The sequence below is a fragment of the Uranotaenia lowii genome, chromosome 1 (genome assembly GCF_029784155.1).
Source record: "Uranotaenia lowii strain MFRU-FL chromosome 1, ASM2978415v1, whole genome shotgun sequence".
NCBI classification, from domain to species: Eukaryota; Metazoa; Arthropoda; class Insecta; order Diptera; family Culicidae; genus Uranotaenia; species Uranotaenia lowii.
This window is the reverse complement of record NC_073691.1, coordinates 174,196,463-174,216,901: the sequence shown is the minus strand read 5'-3', so window position 1 is coordinate 174,216,901 and position 20,439 is coordinate 174,196,463. Positions and strand designations below refer to the sequence as shown.

Sequence of the window (20,439 nt, the reverse complement as noted above, 5' to 3'; positions counted from 1 at the left end):
AGGGTTCTTGTCCTTCGGAACCACCTGCACGTTGTTGGCGGCGTACCACTCCATGGCCTTTTTACCGTAATGGCAAGATGCCAAATCCGGCCAAAACAGTACGGAACAACCGTGTTTCTTCAGGAAAGGCAGCAGACGTCTATGTAAACACTCTTTCACGTAAATTTCTTGGTTGACAGTCTCGGAAGCTATGAAAATGCTGCTTTTTAAGCCACAGGTACAGCGATGGCTTGCCAAACCAGATATTTCTTCGCGAACTTTGACAGTTTCATGTGCTTGAAAATATCTGCTACCTTTCCCCTTCCTTTTGCCGTATAAAACTCCTGTCCCGGAAGCTGCTTGTAGTCGGCTTTGGCGTAGGTTTCGTCGTCCATTATCACGCAGTCAAACTTCGTCAGCATCGTCGTGTACAGCCTCCGGGATTGCGCTTTGGCCGTCGTATTTTGTTTATCATCGCGATTTGGAGTCACTGCCTTCTTGTAAGTCGATAGTCCGGCTCGTTTTTGGCTCGATGCACGTTTGTACTGCCGTGATATGCCGAAGTGACGTGTATGCCATTCCCAGATCTCGTCATTAAGAGTGTCTTTCTCCCTTCCCCCACTTTCCACTTCTCCACAACTTATCATGAAATGTTATACTGTATACAGATCACATTTTATGAGGGGTCCCGGAGAAGTGGAAAGTGGGGGAAGAGAGAAAGACACTCTTAATGACGAGATCTGGGAATGGCATATACGTCACTTCGGCATATTACGGCAGTGTAGACGATACACCCAGCTTATTTGCGGCATCTCGGAGAGAGAGGTTAGGGTTTCGCATTAACTACCGGCAACTCTCTTTGTCGTCTCAGCGGTCTCGGTTTTCGATTTCCCCCTGATCCAGACTTCCTGGCTGTCGACAAACGTTTCCCAAACACTTTAATTATATTTGAAACGGTTGATTTGGCAACTTTTAGCGATTTTGCCAGCTTTGCGTGCGAGTAGCTCGGATTTTCGCGATGCGCGAGCAAAATTTTGATACGCTGCTCTTCTTCCTTGGACGGTATTTTGACAACTGAAGAGTGAATTCCGAAATCAAAATAGGAACAACATTCTACACACACACACCTTCAAAATGAGGGGTGTTCAGGTTTTTTAAATGCAAAATTGAAAGAAATACGTCAAGTTGATATTGACCAAATTTTTACCGTATCACCCTTTATTTTGAACGATTTTTCCAAGACAATTTTTTTTTAATTAAAATAAGACCAAATATCGAATATATCAAAAATAGGTCCTTGACATCCCCGCTCTTTTCCAAACCACTCACGGACGGTCAAAACTCTCCGTAGTCCAACGACCGCTTCGGTTAAATATCGCACGACTGAGACAACCTGAGGTCGCGGCAGACTACACGCAATCGCTCAAAGCAGCGCTGCCGGCAGAGCGCGAGCTTGACGAAGTCCCTCTCTAAGACTGTTGGGATCATGATGCCTCTAGATATGGTGATCTCATATGCCAAATCGCCATTCCGCCATATTGAAAAAAGTTTTGACAGCTGGCTGTAGTGTTTACGAAAAAAGGGGTCCAGGGATGCCAGGTGTTAGAGATAAAAAATCAGATGGCAAAAAAGTGTGTATGTGCACAAGCCAATCGTAAACGAAAGATCAAAAGATTCAAAACCGTACTGGGGTTTAGTTTATTTTATTATATTTAAATTGAGTTTTCGGAAAAAAAGCAATGATATGAGTATATTCAATGAATTAATTTGTATTCTAAACACTTTTTTATAATAAAATTACAATACAGTTCGGTCTATCCGTATGTTCCGAAAAAGAAAAACTTTTCATTGACCGTTATGATAGAAAGGATCTTAAAGGGTGGAACAAACAACCAAAACCCTAAACCGGATGTTGCTTGTTCCTTATTCTTGTTACCTTATCCAAAGAGCTATTTTGTTTCCCTCCAATCGAAAAGTGTTGGATGAAAATAAAAGTAAATCGGTTCTGCTAAAGGAATGCTATAAATTCTGCTATTGATAATTTTCATGATTAAATGATAAACGATTTTATGGTTCGAATTTTTTTTTTCAAATAACTGTTGCATCATGTAAATACTGCTTAAGCCTTTTTCAATATTAACATATTCAGTTAATGTACCTTCACCACTACCTACGAGCAGCGCTGAGCTGGAGCTTTGCTGCACTTGAGGATGACTAGCAATTGGACAGCATCACCTGCAGAATCCTTCAGGGGCTCAATCCATTCCGGACAATCAACAGTCTGCAGTGGATCGAACTGATTCCCCAACCCACTCATCGGACTTATCGTCATGCTGCTCAGGCGCCTAACGTTGCGCCTATTTTCCTATTTCAGCTCATCGGTCCCATCATTCAAAAGTACCAAAAACTTCATCTGATTTTCCCAAATGCTACCCATCAGATCCGGATTACTCGATTGGATCTTCTGGAGCAGCGATGGCAACAGACGGGGGTCCTCCTGAAGCAGCTTTTTCATCTCGATGAAGATCGGATGTTCCTGCAGGAGGGCGCTTCTCGGACGATGGAATGTAACGCCTCGCCATGTTACCATCCGATTCGATGACTTTCTGCTGCTTCTAGATAGCTTTTGAAAGAAAAAAGTTTTGAATAAGCATAAATTTGTCATAAGTAATGCAAAATTAATGTTATTCACCGCTACCGACAAAGCTGGCACCGTCGTTTATAGGTCCAACTTCTTCCAGCTTTGCTTACCAGCCCGGAGCTCAGCCGGAAGATTTTGTTTCGATTCTATGAATTATATTTGCAAAAATCAAGGCGAAGTCTTTGTCTAAGCAATAGCTTGGTGATTGGCAAAACTTCGTGTTTTACAAAAAATCAGAGCACCTGGCATCCCAGCCAGCCAGCAGCCAGCCGAACAGCCAGCTGTCAAATTTCGGCTCCTCCTCCGCATCCAACCCTCGTCTACTTTTTGCCAAAGAGAGACCACCATATCTAGAGGCATCATGGTTGGGATGGGATACCATCAAGACAGCCATCAACAACGTTGCGGAGAACGTCATCGGGCATGTGGAACAAACTCGACGGAACGACTCATTCGACGAGGAGTGTTGGAGGGTGATGCACGAAGAGAACGCCGCGCGGACGGCATTAGTGCAGAAAAGAACCCGTCTGAACGTGGAAAATCACCGACAGCGGAAGAGGCAGCGAGTCCGAATTTTCCAAAAGAAAAGCGCCGACTCGAGGAGAAGCAGCTCGAGGAGCTGGAGCAGCACACGAAAGCTCTATCAGAAACTCAACGCATCCCGCAAAGGCTTCGTGCCGCAAGCCAAAATGTACCGGGATAAGGACTTGATGAACACCTGAACTGCGCAAATGCAGGAGACCAAGAATATGGGGGAAGGTTTATCGCCGGCGTGGCCAACGACAAAGTGGAGCCACTCCCAACTATGAGTGAAGTCAAGGAAGCCATTCGCCAGTTGATAAGTCGGCTGGGAAGGATGGCATCACACCTGAACTCATCAGAATGGGTCCGGACAAGTTGGCCGATAGCCTACACCGGTTGATGGTCCGAATCAGGCCGCCTACAAAGTGTTGTCCTAATCGTACTCCGCCTCCTAACGCCACAAGCAAACAGATTCATGGGAAACCATCAGGCCGGCGCCATGGAGGGACGGTCTGCGAAGGACCAGATCTTTACACTACGGCAAATCCTTCAGAAATGCCGTGAATACCAAGTCCCTACGCACCATCTATTCATCAACTTCAAAGCCGCATACTACACGATCGACTGTGACGAGCTATGAAAAATCATGGACGAGAACGGCTTTTCCGGGAAGCCAGCCAGACTGATCAAGGCGACGATGGATGTGCGGGGATTTCGGATAAATTGTAAATTTCATTCGAATCGCGCAGGGGCTTCGACAAGGCGGTGGTCTATCCTGCATGATGTTCAACATGGCACTACAAGGTATAATTCAACGAGTGGTGGGCGAAATGCGAGACACGATTTTCAACAGATCGAGTCAACTTATCTGCTTTGCCGACGACATTGATATAGATTACCTGTGGCGGTGGAGATCTACCGCAAACTAAAACGCGAAGCAGGAAAGATTGGGTTAATGATTATTACGTCCAAGACGTACGTCGAAGACTTTGTCTATCTCGGCTCTCTGGTGACGGCAGAAAGTGACACCAGCCTTGAGATGCAGCGGCGAATGATCAGCGGAAGTTGTGCGTACGATAGACTCCACAAGCAACTGCGGTCGAGAAGACTTAGACCTCGTACGAAGCTCATTAAACCGGTTGTTCTCTACGGGCCCAAGACATTGATATTGCTCAAGGAGGAGCTGCGAACACTGGAAGTATTCAAGCGACGAGTGAAAAGAACCATCTTTGGCGGAGTGTGGAGGCGAAGGATGAACCACGAGCTCGCGCGACTCTACGGTGAACCCAGTATCCCGAAGGTGGTAAAGACTGGCCGGAAACACTGGGCAGGACATGTGGCGAGAATGCCGGACGACTCACAGTGGTTCAAATCTCCAAAAAGCCGGAAAAAAGTCAATTTTTCAAGTCAGCGACAACCAAATTTTTTATGTTGGAATCGAATCTTCAATGTTCTTGGAAAGTTATGATGTATTAAGATATTTTCTAGGACCTTTTTCACACCTTCTATGAAACAAATATGAACGACAACTTTAACACAAGAATTAAAAATTGGATTTTTTATTCTCAGGCCAAAACAACTTGAAAAAGCATATAAATCTTTAAAAATTTATTAATGCTTAAATCGAAGTGATGTATTATAACCTTATTCACAGTTTGAAGATAAAAAACGTTCTTAATATCATGAACTAATAAAGTTTTGCTTGATTCAAAACCCAAAGTTAGATGATGAATAAAATTCTATTTACTCTATTTATTTTTCGGAAGCAAAAATAAAGCTTGCGCTGTCGATCGCCGTGGTAAATTATACACCGTTGGATAGGTGAGAGCCTTATCAAAAACATATCTTAAAATCAGCTGCTAGTTTTCGCTATATTTTGAATACAAAGTCATTGAGTGGAACGCTGTTTGGTTTAAAAATGCAAATATTAAAATATTTATACAGAGTATACCAAGCATTGTTTGCTACAATACATATGCAAATTCACCTTAAAACATCAGTTTTAATATTCATCCAACTAATATACATGAATTTTGGAGCCCATACTTACTTTTAATATAAATATTCATAACTAATTGAAACATATTCAATTTCCTAGTATTAAGCTAGGGTTGCCATCCGTCCCGCAAAAGCGGGACATGTCCCGCTTTTTTGTTGAATGTCCCGCTGTCCCGCTTTTTCCTCAAAATGTCCTGCTTTTTTTCCTTGGTAAGAATTTACTAAGTTAACTAACTAGCAATGGAAAAAAATCAAACTTTAGTCTCATTTTGAAATTCTATGATGAACATGAAATCTTTGAAATACATCTTTCTCAAGAAACACTGAATGATTTATGAGAATCTTCAGGCCACTTATGAAACTTAAACTTGGTCTTGTAGCCTGTTAAAAAACATGAAATGTTGCTCGGTTTTTCTAAAAATAAGCAGCATTTTTCATATTTTTTTAAGGCAATACAGAATACGCTAAAGCTCTAGCATTACAGTAAGATTCGGATTCAGTTAAGTGCTCTTGAAGCAAGTTCAACCAATTATGAAGGAAATATTGTTCAAGTTGCCTCAAAATAATTATAGATTATAGAATTAAACAGATTAATTTTTGTGCTGGAATCTTAGTTAAATTGCGTTATATTATACACCACCTTTTTCGGCTCAATTGTCCAAAGTTTATAAAGATGAAAGCTGATGGAAGTTTTCTTGTGTTTTCAAGTTTCCAAACAAATTACAAAACAAACAAATTTTTAAACAAATTACACATAGATTTTTTTACGATATCATATCCGCCGTTTTCATGTACGACTTGAAATATTTTCTCTCAAATAACGTGTTAATTCTCAAAAACCGTGGAAAATAACACTGCATATGGCAAAAAAACCGTATAAATAGAAGTCATGTAGAAAAATTGGGTAAAATCAATCTGCGTTTAAAAAACCCTTTGTGTACTTTCTTTGAACAACTTGGCTGATGATAAAATTATAAGTTTGGCTACCGCTACACAATAAAGCTTTTTAAAAGATTTTCTTAAATGTCCCGCTTTTTTCGGCTGTGTCCCGCTTTTTCTTCGTGAAATGTCCCGCTTTTTTTCTGAAAGTATCTGGCAAGCTCAAACCCCGTTTCAACAATTATTGAAAAAATAGGAAATTTTGAAAAAAAAAATCTAAATTATAATTTTTTCAACTTTCCGCCAAAAATCATTAACAAAAAAGCTTTTTAATAATTTTTTCCCACTTTTTTTGATTTTTAACCACTGTGCGACTGTCCTGCAAGACAGGTGTTCCCTACGAATCCGGTAGGAGCGAGACGAGCAGGAGCGCAACGAGCGAGGTGGTCAGACCAAGTGGAGCGTGATCTGGCGTATGTGGGAGGAGTTGGAGAACGGTTGCCATAGACCGAGTGAACTGTAGGAATATTGTTCATCAGGTTATGTCGTGTGGCGGAACACTATGTAAATAAATAAATGCAGCATAAGGCCGATTGGTATAGATGATTTGAGTGTGCTGCATTTGTTGTTGTTTTTTTTAAGAAAAAAGAGCTAAAATAGCACTCTCGGAATCGCTTCTCCTCTCTCTACAGTGCTGATATTCAAGCGCTGGCTTCAGTCGACTCTCGTTTTCCTGTGCAATCAATGATGAGTGTGCTGAATGTTCGACAAAAGAGCAGAGCTCTCTGAAATGGATTTAAGAAATTAAGAAATAATTTTATTAGTTTTTTGAGGGAAAAGCCCTGCCTAAGAACATAGAAAAAAAAATCTTATTATAAATTCATTCATTCACTCAGAGGAAATCTTATTATCAATTTCATAAGATACATCTTATGAACCACTTTTTTGCGTCCAAACTAATTTTTCATAAGAGTCTTATGAAATTCTTTCAATTTTCATACGATGTTCTTATGAAAAATAGAAGAAACGGCATTGTGAAAAAATGATGAACACATTCATTCATAGCATCAGTTTTTTCCTCATCTAACAGTACGAAGCAATCGCCAGTTCATAGTTATTATAGTTTTCCTTCAATGTTAAATGTTATTGTTATCTCCGGAATGGTAAGTTCGATTTGATGTTTTTGGTGTGAACGTTGAATATATTAGTAAACTAAAATACATTATTTGTTTACTTTTCAGCAAGCTGATCGGCAAAAAACGAAAGGTCGAAGATTAAGATGCGACAAAAAAACTTTGATGGAGCCGTCTGTTGATGTGCTGCTGATGGTGACCATGAAGCAGTTAATTTTAAACAAATTTGGCAAACAATAAAGTTAATCTTTTCAGCATGAAATATCGAGAAATTTTCTTATTAGAAAGTGATTTACTGTTTCCATAAGAATCTCTTATGAAAAGCAACAACCTCTCATTGAAGTAGGCGTTCATCTTCAGAATTCATTCGCGTCATAAGACAATCTTATGAATTTCATTAATTTTTCTTATGGCGCCACTTCATAAGAGAATCTTATGGCATACATAATAGTATTTTTCTGAGTGTTGGAATATGTAATTATTTTCTTTGATTCTAGTCGGTGGTAACGGGAATGCGCCCGACGACGGCACCGGTTGTCGGAACCAACTGCTACACCGGGTACTGCGAGTTTGTCCAGTGCGTGCGACGCATCAACGCCAACTCGCTGATCAACATGTGCATCTTGCAAACGCTGGCCAACAAGGATCTGAATGTGGAGTCCCAACGGATCGGATTCTACGTCAATGCGACCTCGTGCATTCTAGCAAGGGCTCGATGCAATCCGTACAATCCGATTACGGGGGAGTTGCAGGCACCTCTGGGCCCTACCACACCTTTGGGGCTTCGAAGTACCGACATCATGGCCAACGCCCTTCAGGTGACGCCCTTGGGGGACATCAGAATTCTGGCCTTCCCGGTTAAGCTGATGGCGTCGGATCTGTTCTGCTCGTCACGAGCTGTGCTCGATCAATCCACCTTCGGGGATTCGGTTTGCTAGGAGGACTAAACCAAGGAGATTGGTCATCAAAATGCTCTCCCAAAAAAAAAGTGTTTGTATTGGTTTTAAGGTTATTTTATTCACATTCCTCCTTATAGATTGTCCTTAATTTTATCCATTTTCATGTACGATATGTCTGTCCCATTTTAATTCACTGTTTACTAAATAAAAAGAAAGATAAGAACCTGTCTAGAGTCGTTGTTTCAAAACAATTTATGTAAGTATGTAGGTGGTACTACAAGATGTCTTAATAATGTTGATTTTTCTTTCGTTTACCTAAACTATTCTAATAATTGGACCGATCCGAATAGTTCGATAGCCGTGGCGCGAAAATGCACAGCGCGCTACCAAGCAGCGAAAAAGTGGTCACGAATCGAATAGAGTGTTTTTTAAAAGTGACACGATTTTTCGGGGTTATTTTTTGTTCGTGAACCGTGACTATGGTTAAGACAAAGTTAAAATAACAAAGGTAGGTAAATAGCTAACCGATTGCCCGAGAAAGAGGGCAACCCTCAGATTCAAATTTTGTTTTAGATACGAGTGTCTGATTAACCCTTCACAAGTTACTTGAAAAAAAAAACTAGAGATTACATATGCGTTTATAGGGTGTGGCTCTAGGAATGGAAAACTCCGGAAAGAAAACGAACTTACTCATTTTCTCGCAAAACTTATCAACAATCTTTTTCAACTACAAACTACTACTTTACACGAGACGACAGAGGATGATTACCACGTGCCATTTCATTTTCTCTCATTGTTGATTGTTTTGTTTTCTACTCCATTATTTGGGAACAGCTGAAAAGAGTTATCTCCAGAGAGTTTTATAAAAATTTATTCCTAGGTAATGTTACTTTTTTTCTTTCATTAAGTCTATGGTTTGCTTTTTTCAATCAGTTTCAACACATTTTTTTAACACAAAAACTCTCTCACTACATTCCTGTTACACGTTATAAAAACAGAATCTAAGAGAAAATTACATGTTTATAAAAAATAGACAAAAATATGTATCATCACAGATCATTAATTGTTTACATTGCATCCATCGCCTGGGTGGAAAACTATTGCTGGTTGACGGATTTTGTTTGTTTGTTTTTTTCGATGTCGTTCTATTTCGTTCGAGATAATCCTTCGAGCGAGGATTATCGGAAGGGAAATAAATTGGATCTATTTCTTGTTAAACTGACTGAAGTGGGACGACGTTTGATTGCATGTCTTTTTTTGTGGCATTGGACTAATTCGGAATTAAAAGTTGATAACTAAAAATTGAGCAAATAAAATTCAGGCTTATAGTATGGGGGAAAGGGATTTGGGGGGTTCCTTTGACTGCCAATAGAGCTGTGCGATGTTTTCTAGAAGCTCTTGCTTCTTAAGAAGGTGTACGAGGAAAAATGATGAAAAGATCAAACAAGTGTTGCTGGTTTAAAATAAAAAAGCTAAATACGAACAAGATGAGCTTCAGACCTTGGGTCATTCCTTGATAGATCGGAATTTTTTGTTTACTCTAATCGATGGTTGAACTGGCAAATGTCGTCGAATTTCTTCCGCATTAAACGGATATGGTGGAGCGGGGCTCTTCTTTTGTGTTTTTTTTTCAAATTCGTGGAAACTCACCAGCTCAACTATGGACGGATTGGTTGCTGAAGGGCTTTGTAAATTTCCTCCACCCGAAAAGTACAACCCCATGAACGACGACGATCACACACACACAAAGTCGATAAAGATGCATGCGCTTTCATATAAATTAATGAATGCTAGAGTTTTACATACAGAAAATTTGTCCTTAAGAGCTACCTAGCTAGTTTAACCTCGCTTGAACTTCAACACCAGTATCGTTACGATTAAGAACAGGGCAATCCAGGCTATCGTCGAAACGAAGCCCATGTAGACGTTTTCGTCCGTTATGCTCCAGCCACGGGTCAGAATCGATCGTAGCGACGATGTGGCCAGGGTCAGAGGCAGGCACAGGGACACGTAACGCAATACCACCGGCATACCTTCGATGGGCCAGATGACACCGGACAGTAGCAGCGTCGGGTAGAAGGATCCTAGGGCCAGCTGGATGGCATTCCGCTCAAGCTCGCAGATGGCCGAAATGACGAATCCGAAGCACATGCCACACAGACCCTGCAGAATTGTTAGCAGCACGATCCAGGTAATTTCTCCGTTGTTCGTAACACCAAAGACCACAATCATGAAGACGAGCACCAAGGCAGTCTGGCCGCACATAACCACAAACTGGGTAACCACATGGGAGAACAGGATTTCACCGGGAGACACACCGGCAACCCAGGATCGATCCAGAAGACCTTCGGTTCTCTCAATAATCAGCGCTGATGAGGTCAAAGCCACGGCCAAGAAGAATACAATTCTAAAGAAAAACAAACATTACTAACTCATTCCATTGGTTTTTCGAATGCCAACTCACGTCAAAATTACACCGGGGGCTACGAAATCAGTAAACGAGGGGTCATTGGTACCGTAGATCGGTTCCTTGAACTGAATAGGGACGTCACCGAGCTTGGGATTGTTGTCGCAAACCCGCAGCAGCTCCTGGGCAAATTCCCGATAGGCGACCTGCAGATCCCGGTTCAGCATGATACCGATCTGTTGGTTAGACATGTCCAGCCAAACCCGAATCTCCGACTGGTCCAGGGTTTCATCGTCCGAATCGCGACCTAGAGAGGTAAATTTATTGATTAACATTCCAATTCAGAACATGGAAGATCGCGTTCACTATTAAAAACGTGCTAACTAACCTAACGCAATTCGCGCGACCAGTGCATCGGTAAAGTTGTTGGTAAAGTAGAGCGCTCCCCAGGCATTGCCTTGCCGTACCGCATCGAGCGCCGAGTCCAGATCCGGATAATAGTTTTTCACTATCGTGTCATTCAGATGGTTCAGATAGCGGCAGGAAAGGTTCGAAAAGCTGCAGCCCGCATCGAAAACACACTCCCCGGTCAGCGACGAGTTCATTTCTCCGTTGACGATGGCCATATTCAGATTGGTGGGATCACGCCCGATCGCAAGACAGAACAGAATGACCTGCATTACCGGCAGTGCGAAGATGAACAACATCACGCCCACGTTTCGCCACATCCTCAGGAAATTTTTCGCCAACAGTGCCCGCAGTTTGCCCTTGGTCGATAACTAGTAGGTTTTTTTAATGAACAAAAGTTACTATTAGTAAAAATTCATCAGCAAAATGAATATTCTCTTTAGGTCGATAAAACAGATGTCTACTACTCTTCAATCTATCCAAGAGAGAATAAAACGAAAAAAAGTTTATTTGTGTTATTTACATTCATGCAATCTGAACAATCGGCACAGTCGTCGCATTCCACTGCTTGGCTGATTGCTCCTGGTGGGGATCCGTTCAGGCCATTGATCTGCGGAGAAAGAGAGCGAAAAAGGTGTTGGGGTTCAACGGCGACGACGAGCGTCACTGTTGAAGCTAAACCGACAGTCTAGAAACATGATTAGGCATTCTCCCACCGCTATCGGATACTTACACCGTACGTTGAGCCGTTGCTATCACTAATGAGTACTTCTTTACTTTGATGGAAATTTAAACCTACGACTCCGCTTTCCTGACTCACGTACACGGGATTGTCCTTGGCCTTGCCGAACGCCAGCGCGGACAGTGAAATGTTATTGCTAAAAATTAGAAAATTTTCCCTTTGATTAGAATGCATAATTTTAGTACCAACTCGAAAGGAATCTAACCTAATGTTAAGCTCAGCCGGGGCGGCATTCTGTTGTCCTTGCTTGCGAGACAACTTCAAGAAGACATCCTCGAGACTACTACAGCGATACATCGACAGCAGACAGGCTGGTGATTCTTCCGCTAGGAGGCGCCCCGAACGCATCAAACCGATCTGTGTTGAATGATAAAAGCAGTTTTGAGTAAACAAAAACCCAAAGTATAACTCGCTAATATCTTACCGTATGCGCTTGCCGAGCCTCTTCGATGTAATGTGTGGTGATGATGACTGTCTTCTGTCCAGCCTTGGTAATGTGCACCAGATGGTTCCATATACTTTGCCTAAGTAAGGGATCGACACCGACGGTCGGTTCATCCAGAATCAGCAGCTCCGGATCGTGCATCAAAGCCACCGCAAAGGATACTCTTCGCTGCTGACCACCACTAGAAGTCGAAAGCAAAAACCATTCGATTCAATTGCTTTAACCGTAAAACCCTAGACTCACCTCAAATTCTTTACCAATCTTGATTCGGACGGCAGATCGAGGAAATTGAGCAAGAACTTTAACCGTTCGGCAATTTCCGACGTCTGCATGCCGAAGATCCACCCGAAGTACATCATCGTTTCCCGAATCGAGAACTCCCCGTATAGAGCGATTTCCTGTGGCATGTACCCGACTCGTCTACCCGGTACTCCGGATCCTAAAATGTCATTTGAACGAAAATTCGGTTCAAAAACTTCTACCACAATTCTCAGCTAAATAAAACAAATCAATCACCTTTCGTTCCCGGTTTGCCACCGAGCACCCAGATTTCGCCGGCATTCAGTCGCTTTCGCCCCACTATGCAGGATAGCAGTGTCGTTTTACCGCACCCGGATGCTCCTAGAAGTCCATAGCTGGTCCATGGAAATAAATAGTTAGCAGAAAAAAAGGTTTCAATCAATCAATTGTTCATCAGTCGAAAACAAAGCACTTAATCGACCTTTCAACAGCGTCACCGGGTAAAATATTAATTCCGAACACGTGCCTTGTTTCAGTGTGTGTGCGTTTTTTATCTCCTTCAAAGCATTCGCGAAATGGTCAGACGGCTGCCGAGCAAGAATTTTTCGCACTGATAGCTAATAAAAGGTTGAAGATTCTGGGGGGAGGGCGAGCACCCTGGTGTAAGATCACCGCAAAGGTGAAACCGTAGCAAACACAATGCCTCTATAGGATAATGGATCGTCAACACTACGGCCGACAATCAGCGCAAAAATTCGTCACCCGAAGCTTGGCTGTTCGACGTTTTGTCGTTTCGAAGCGAAGAGATTTCGAGTGCCCTTAATTGTTTAAAGTGCCTTCATTTAATTATTCATAAACTCCTTAAGCAGGTGGTTTTACGGTGCAGGGGAAGGAACGTGATTTGTCCGTTCAGTCAAGCTGGAATGTGAGGAATCCTCTATTTCAAAGTCTTTTTCTGCTTAAGAAAACTTTGTTTTGCTTCGAATACATCAAACGAATCGCCATCAAACGTGTAGGTAGGTAGATTTGATATACATAGGTTATTTTGATCCCAGGAGATTCATATTCGCGATTTTAGCATTTCCTTTGGTTTCCACAGGTCGCTGGTTACCAGTAATTTGGCCAATTTTGTTGAATCGACCCTGTTTATTATCAAATGCATATAATCAACACTTCAACTGTAAATGAATAAATTATATTATCAGCTTAATGCCCAAAATCAACCAGGATTATAGTTGAATCTGTTATTGTTTTGTTAAATGTTTGATATTCATAGGTGGCTGGAAATCAATCAGAATTATGACTGAATTATCAACTCGGAAAGACCTATCGGCCTAGAGAGTATCGCACTCGCAATCAACGGTTACACATCTCCCCCTACACGAAAATGCAAAAACAGAAACAAAATTTTTTGAGGAAAAAATTGTCATCAAAAATATGCACACACAAGCATATTTGATTTCGTCTCTCCGAACTTTCATCAAACCATTCTTGTGAGCGTCGTTTACATCTTCTTCTGTGCTTATTTATGTTGATAATATTTTGAATCTAAATACGATTTTCTACATTCAGGAAGAACATTCAGGCGTTCCGTTACTGATTTATAACAGTTTCATATACAGACCCCGTTCGATTTTGGCAACATACCCGTACATTTTGTGTTGCCAAAATTGAACGGTTTTTTCTCATATTATTTTTCAGTTATTTTTACAAAATAACTTATATTATTATCAATAACGTTGATTTTGTAATGTTTGAGTACTTTATAATTTTTTAAAAAACTTTTGTTTTTGTAGTTGTATTTCATCACCATTTTCATAACGTAAAAACGTATTTATGGTGTTTATCAAAATTATTTTGGTCCTGTTATAGCGAAAACTTAAAGGTAATGTTATTTTGAAAAACCGGACGATTTTGGCACAAGTGCCAAAATCAGATGTTGCCAAAATCGAATGTTGTCAAAAACGAACGGGGTCTGTACTTTCGATAGACAGCCCAGTATCGGACGATCAACCGTATCATGAACAGGGAATCCAAAAATCGTTATCCTCTGATAGAAATTGCCGATTAAAACACCCGTAAGAGAGATTTTCATCCACAATAATGCAGATGGAATGTACGCAAATAGCTGGAAAAAGCACTCTCAGTGCGTTTGTTCTCTTGCTCAATTTCAGTTTTGCCGGAGAATATTCTCAAATCTAGAACTGACGGAGAGAAAATAATTTCTAGCGAGTTATCTAGATGGTCATTGGATAACAAGTGATAAACCAGTTATCATTATCAGTTCTGCTCGATTTGCTTCCCTGATCATGAATAACTCTCTTCGACTAGCCTGGAATATTAATAAGTAATCATTTGAAAACTCGATCCTTTTATTGAACTTCCATCGTAATCAAACTTCAGTCGGAACTACAGTCGGAACTTCAGTCACTACTGGAATCTCAAGCTTTTGATTGGAACTCCCATCGCAATCAAACTTCAGTCAGAACTCTTATCCTGACGGAAAACTGGAGCCTTTGAATGGAAATTCCATCGCAATCAAACTTCAGTCGTAACTTTCACCTCGGCTGGAAAACTCGAGCCCTCGATTGGAACTCTCATCGCAATCAAATTTCAGTCGAAACTCTCATTTCTATTGGAAAACTGATTGGTTATCAAAACGCGGTATCATTGAAACAACCAGAAACATTTGTTGTAGGTCATCTCAAGCCAACGTAAATTATGACGGTCCTCCCTATTTAACAAAAATTTGTGAAGTTATGAAAAATCTTTATGTTAGTCCTCCTGATCCAACCTGAATTTATGAAGTGAAACTTCAGAATACCCCTTATGTTGGTCCTCGCAATTCAACGTAAATCTATGAAGCTTATCTTCAGAACACTCCTCATGTTGGTCCTCCCGATCCAAGGAAAATTTATAAAGTGAACCTTCAGAACACTCCTAGTGTTGGTCCTCCCGATCCAAAGTAAATTCATGAAGTTAACCTTCAGAACACTCCTCATGTTGGTCCTCCCAAATCAGCTAAATTTAATCCTCGGCACACTTTTCCAACTGTTCGATGATATTATAAAACATAATTTTCATTATGTAGCTGGAAGTTTATTTACCACAGACATCATCATATAATATGAGAAATATTTGTTTTTATGCTACGGATATCTTTGGATTCGATATTGTCTCCAATTTTATTTGATGTTTTAGAATAACAAAAAGCCTTATGTTTAACTCATTTCTCATAAGTTTTTTTTTATCCGATGCCAATAGTATGTGTGGGATCTTCGGGGTTAGATCCATTTGTAGTAATTCAACATAAAATTGATTTTTTCTTAAATTTTCCAGTTTAATGAAATTTATGAAGCTTTCAGATTTTTTTTATTTTTAAAACATCCCAAAAATAAATGCTTCGGTCCAGTTTTTTTATTGCAGCAAATGTTTTTGAATGGAAGAAATCGCACATTTATTAGTTCTATAAATTTATTTACTATAAATATCTTTATGCTGGTTCCCTGAAGAAAAGTTGTATCAAAGTTTTCTTAGAGTTTTTTTTTGTTTCTGGAGTTATAAATGGACGAATAAATATGTCTAGGAAATTATAAATCGAAATAAAAGAAGTCATCCGAATCTCCAAACACTCACAACTCTCTTCAGTAATTTCAAGCCATCTTCAGTTGTCAAACCCGTAAATTTGAAAAAGTTTCAGACCATAGATCGGAACCGTAACATACAGCGTTAAAAACGCCCTGCAAGGGGTTGGAAACAGTATTGAACCTGTGTCCCTGACATCTAGTCTGACATCCGATGTCCAACGATAAAACTAAGAAGAAGAACCTGTGTTCGATAACCATATATCAAGATCGGATATTACATTTTACTCGCATTCTACTGCGAATATAACTTAGTGCAGCAACTGGCTGTTTTCGTAGTAATCTGAAACACAGTTCAATTTAGTGCGCTACGCGTTGTAAAAAGATCACCATTGTGCAGCGTTAGTATCCGGAATCAATCTTTTAGATAAAGAAAGCTTTCAATACACATTTTTTTAAATTTTAAACAGATAAAAATGATTTTTTTTTCCATGAAAATACAGATCCAAATGTGGCAACGTTGTTCGGAAAGGCCTTTCGACCGAGAGAGTGTCACTTTTGCAATCATCGGCTACATGATGCTGGTGATTAACAGCTGAGCGGATCTGCCTTTAAACCCTGAAAGAAAACAGCCAACCAACAAAAACGCACGGAAATGTTGGAACGCTTCCACAGATGGCAGCACCTGAAATGCTTCTTAAGTCAGGGCTGGACATATTTAGCAGCAGAAAATGGAGGCTAAACTGTTGAGGGGAAACCGGAAGAAGGGATAGTACAGGAGTTATAGACAATAGGGTCAATCTTCGCGGCAACTCTGAGCGAATACTACGGCAAGTCAAAACACCAAAGTATCACTCGTTCCAAAGGCTAGGTACCTTTTCTTAAAAACCCGTTGAAGTTACGGTTATCTAAGCTCGAGATAGCGAGAAGCCAATAATTTTGTGTATATAAGGGACTCAAGGTAACCCAAGGCTCTGAATGCCATCAAAGTATACGACCTAACGACGAGCCACCATTTTTATCCCTCTATCACCAGGACCCCTTAATATATCCTTTGAAGCTTTCCTGAGCCAATTCGGTACAGCAGGCGGCGTCCAAAACTTCGGCGTGGTTCGACAACGACAACGCGCTGCGATTTACGGAGGCATACGAACCCACCCTACTGACATAAAAGATAAGACATGCAGCACGACGAGTTGCAGCACATCCGGTACCAGGCAAAGAGGAGGTGCGAGTAGGAAGAATGGACTCGGAGGCAGATGGCTGAGGAAGGAGGTTCTTTTACTACTGGACAGGGCATAACTTTTTAACCATTGGGTAAAAATCAACCAAATTTTGCACACTTTCTCATTGATGTGTGTTTTTTTACATGCTGTCAAACATGAAATCGTGTTTTTCGATTCAACAAAAATAAAGGTGAACCAACGCGAGTCGAGAGAACAATTTCTTTCCAAACACCTGGAATTTCTTGACCTGTCGCACCGGCGGCAGTTGGGAAAAATGTTGAACATTCACCATTCAACCGTCTCCAGAGTGTTGAAGCGGTTGACGTTGGACCACGGCAAAGGAGCTGGAAGAAAACTGGGACCGGAGAACAAAAAGACGGAGGGAAAGGTGAAGCGGATGATTAAGCAAATTCAAACGTCTCAAGCCGCGTTTTGGCTTAAAAGATCGGCCTGTCACAGAGCTACTTCCAGAACGCAAAGAAGTGTGCTGGACTACATACATACAAGGTACATAGCTTCCCAAACCACGATTAGCGGCAACAATCGATGGCTAAAACTCGGGTACGGAAGACAAGAAGTTGCTTACAAAATATGAAGAAGAAAGATGCTTACAAAACATGACTGCTGTGTGATGGACGACGAAACGTATATTAAAGCCAATTTTAAGCCAATTCCGGGGTTGGAGTTTTTCAACGGCAAGGTTAAGTTCGATGTGGGCGACAAATTTAAGAATAAAATGCAGTAGTTCGCCTCCGAATATTTCGGTTGGCAGGCCATCTGCGGACTGAGAAGAGAGCCTTTCGTGACAAAGGGCACAGTAAATTGCGAGATCTACAAATCTGAATGCCTCCCATTTGCCGTTCTATTTTGGTGAAATTTGGCATCATACCACTATTTTAAAAGCGTCCTGAAGTGGTATGACACCAATTCTGTCCATTTTGTTCCAAAGGACATTAACCTAAAAAATTATCCGGAACTGTGCCCGGTGGAGCAGTATTGGGCAATAATGAAGCGGAAACTTCGGAGGAGCAAGAAGACAGAGACCTGTTAAGAAAATGAAAAAAAAAAAACAATAAAAAACTGAGAAACTGGTACCGGATGACACTGTAAAGACTTTGATGGAGGGCATCAAGCGAAAATGCGTTCTAAGTATTTTACACTCAAGGCTCCATTGATTTACTTTTCTTTTGATTTTTGCAGTATATTATATGTATGAAACTACCCTAAAATTTTGGTTTGATTCTAAACATTATAAAAAATTGGCATGACATTTTCGGTGTCGCAATTATTTCGTGTTCGCCCTTTATCAAGCAAGGGGAATAAAATGGGCGAGCAAAGCTTGAATTTTCAATTGCTAAGTGTTTTCCCCCCCTAAGTCCTAACAGTAGGGGAGAATGAGGATACTTGATCCCTGGGGATACTTGATTCCTTAGCTATATCTCCAAACTGGAATGTCGTGCAAAGATCAAATGTTCTAGAAAAATGTGCTAAATAGAACAAAACCGCAATGGTTGAAGCTCAAAAAATTTTAACAAAACAAGTTTTTGGGTTATTGAACTTTGTTTGAAAAATTTCACACAATGTGACTTGAAGATCTTTTTTCATAATTTTAAAATGTTCCTAACATGGAAATATTATATAAAAATATTTATTCCAATACATCAATCTTTCGAGTGTAAAATAAACTTCAAAATACAGTATTTTCAAAGCGATGGAAAACTCCCAAATTTTTTTCAGAAAAAGTTTTCTAAAATGTTGATTTTGGGTAGAATTGATCCCTAATATATGGGTACAAATGATCCCGGTATATTCTACTTCTCAATGGATCGTGGTCATTGCTGATTACGAGATTACTAATATTTATCCAATAGCTATTATTCATTCATCAATTATATAAAGAAAAGGGCTAAAATAATTGATTTTTTCTTGTTTATAAAAAAATTGCGCCCGTAAGTATGCAATGTTATAAGGGTTGAGAATAAGCTATAGAATTTTTTTCTGGCAATTATAGATTGTGGAATGAGAACAAACATGACCAAAATAGTCAGATAACATTCTATCTTGGGGTTTTGTTTGATTTATTCCATGGATTAGGGCTTCCTGAATACAGGATCAAGTCTCCCCTAACTTCAAAAATATCGCAATTTTTTTACTCCCACGATAATGCTTCTAGTTCATCTACGAGTTAAAGTATCGTTCTAATTTTAGGAGCATATAAAATTGAAGTTACACGCTGTTAGAAAATGTAAAAGAGTGCGAGTTGCTAAATTTTTCCAGAAAGATATGGTGAAAATAAGAAAAGGGGATCAAGTATCCCCACTCTCCCCTACTGGGTAGAGACTCAACCATTGGATACAATAATTTTAATCCTTAATATTTTTTCTTGACACATACATAAAAAGTTCTAACATCTTTTGTGAAGCCTCATTGCTCCACATAAAAGTCAAATCTCAAAATTCAAGAAATAAAATCAACATTTGAAAAATATTAATTTTTTCAAGCTTTAGAGCTGATTTAATTGAAATCTAGATTTCAGAAATCAAGTCCCACACATCTCGGCATTCCTATTTTTGTAGCTCACGACGGATACACCCAATTGCACAACATTGTGAATGATCCAGTAAGGCCCGATGGTAACCAAAATAAACGGTTGACATCAGTTACGTACAGCGCCCGACGATGAACAGTTGCGCGGTTGGTGCGGTTACAACAATTTGCCTCCCAATTTCTAGCTAATGTTCATTGTTCGGGGTGGGTAACATAATTATGATTCGATCAGCGAGATGGAAAACCGCCAGGGATCTTACCTAAGCGGCGAATTCATCCATCAACCAGGAAAGCAAAACAAACACGGAGAAAACCCGCCACCATGTTACGCACCCACAAACCGAAGAAGGAGGAATTGCAAGTTAGTAATTTCTCTGTGACGTATATACAAGAAAGGTTGACACCGAGGCAGTTGGTTACGTCACTGTCCAGAAAGGTAAGTGAATTTAAATTTGATTTATTTTTTCCATGGGATCAATACACTACTGGAGTAAACACACTACTGTGGTTCAAATTTTTCGAAACGTTTTTCTCATGGAGTATGAAGTTTACACTTTGTTTCCCGCTTGCTTCGATTCCAATTAGTCAAACGATCAATTCCAGTTTTGCGTAGAGGATTACAATAAAGAATCAAAACCAGCATTTATTTTCGTTTGCTAAGGTAAGAAGGAATTAAACAAGTGGCAATTTCTAATAGTTAAAATGTTATTGATGAAATTCCTTCATTCGCAAGTCTAAGTAACGACATTTGTAAGTCAACCCAAAACGATTTACAGCTGCTAGGCTTGC

General features: G+C 40.3%; 2 protein-coding genes across 7 annotated transcripts in view; one reads left to right on the top strand and one right to left on the bottom strand.

The window, feature by feature from the left end:
* Positions 1 to 8,374, top strand: part of LOC129738159 (uncharacterized) — a gene marked incomplete at its 5' end in the record, with an annotated part of 38,542 nt that extends 30,168 nt beyond the window's left edge. The window contains one exon of the mRNA XM_055729345.1: positions 7,650 to 8,374. Within this exon, the coding sequence (XP_055585320.1) occupies positions 7,650 to 8,090 (441 nt within the window). The remainder of the gene's footprint in view (positions 1 to 7,649) is intronic.
* Positions 8,154 to 20,439, bottom strand: part of LOC129757671 (ABC transporter G family member 23) — a 208,239-nt gene continuing 195,953 nt past the window's right edge. For 4 of the 6 annotated variants that reach the window (XM_055755118.1, XM_055755273.1, XM_055755197.1 and 1 more), the window contains exons 4-12: positions 12,570 to 12,688; positions 12,297 to 12,492; positions 12,033 to 12,234; positions 11,814 to 11,965; positions 11,600 to 11,744; positions 11,390 to 11,476; positions 10,847 to 11,237; positions 10,516 to 10,765; positions 8,155 to 10,458 (exon numbers count right to left, since the gene is read on the bottom strand). In XM_055755118.1, coding sequence (XP_055611093.1) covers positions 9,891 to 10,458; positions 10,516 to 10,765; positions 10,847 to 11,237; positions 11,390 to 11,476; positions 11,600 to 11,744; positions 11,814 to 11,965; positions 12,033 to 12,234; positions 12,297 to 12,492; positions 12,570 to 12,688 — 2,110 coding nt within the window. In that variant the 3' untranslated portion in view covers positions 8,155 to 9,890. Of the gene's footprint in view, positions 10,459 to 10,515; positions 10,766 to 10,846; positions 11,238 to 11,389; positions 11,477 to 11,599; positions 11,745 to 11,813; positions 11,966 to 12,032; positions 12,235 to 12,296; positions 12,493 to 12,569; positions 12,689 to 20,439 lie in introns of all 6 variants that reach the window. The other 2 variants (XM_055754987.1, XM_055755056.1) reach the window with 1 other exon arrangement.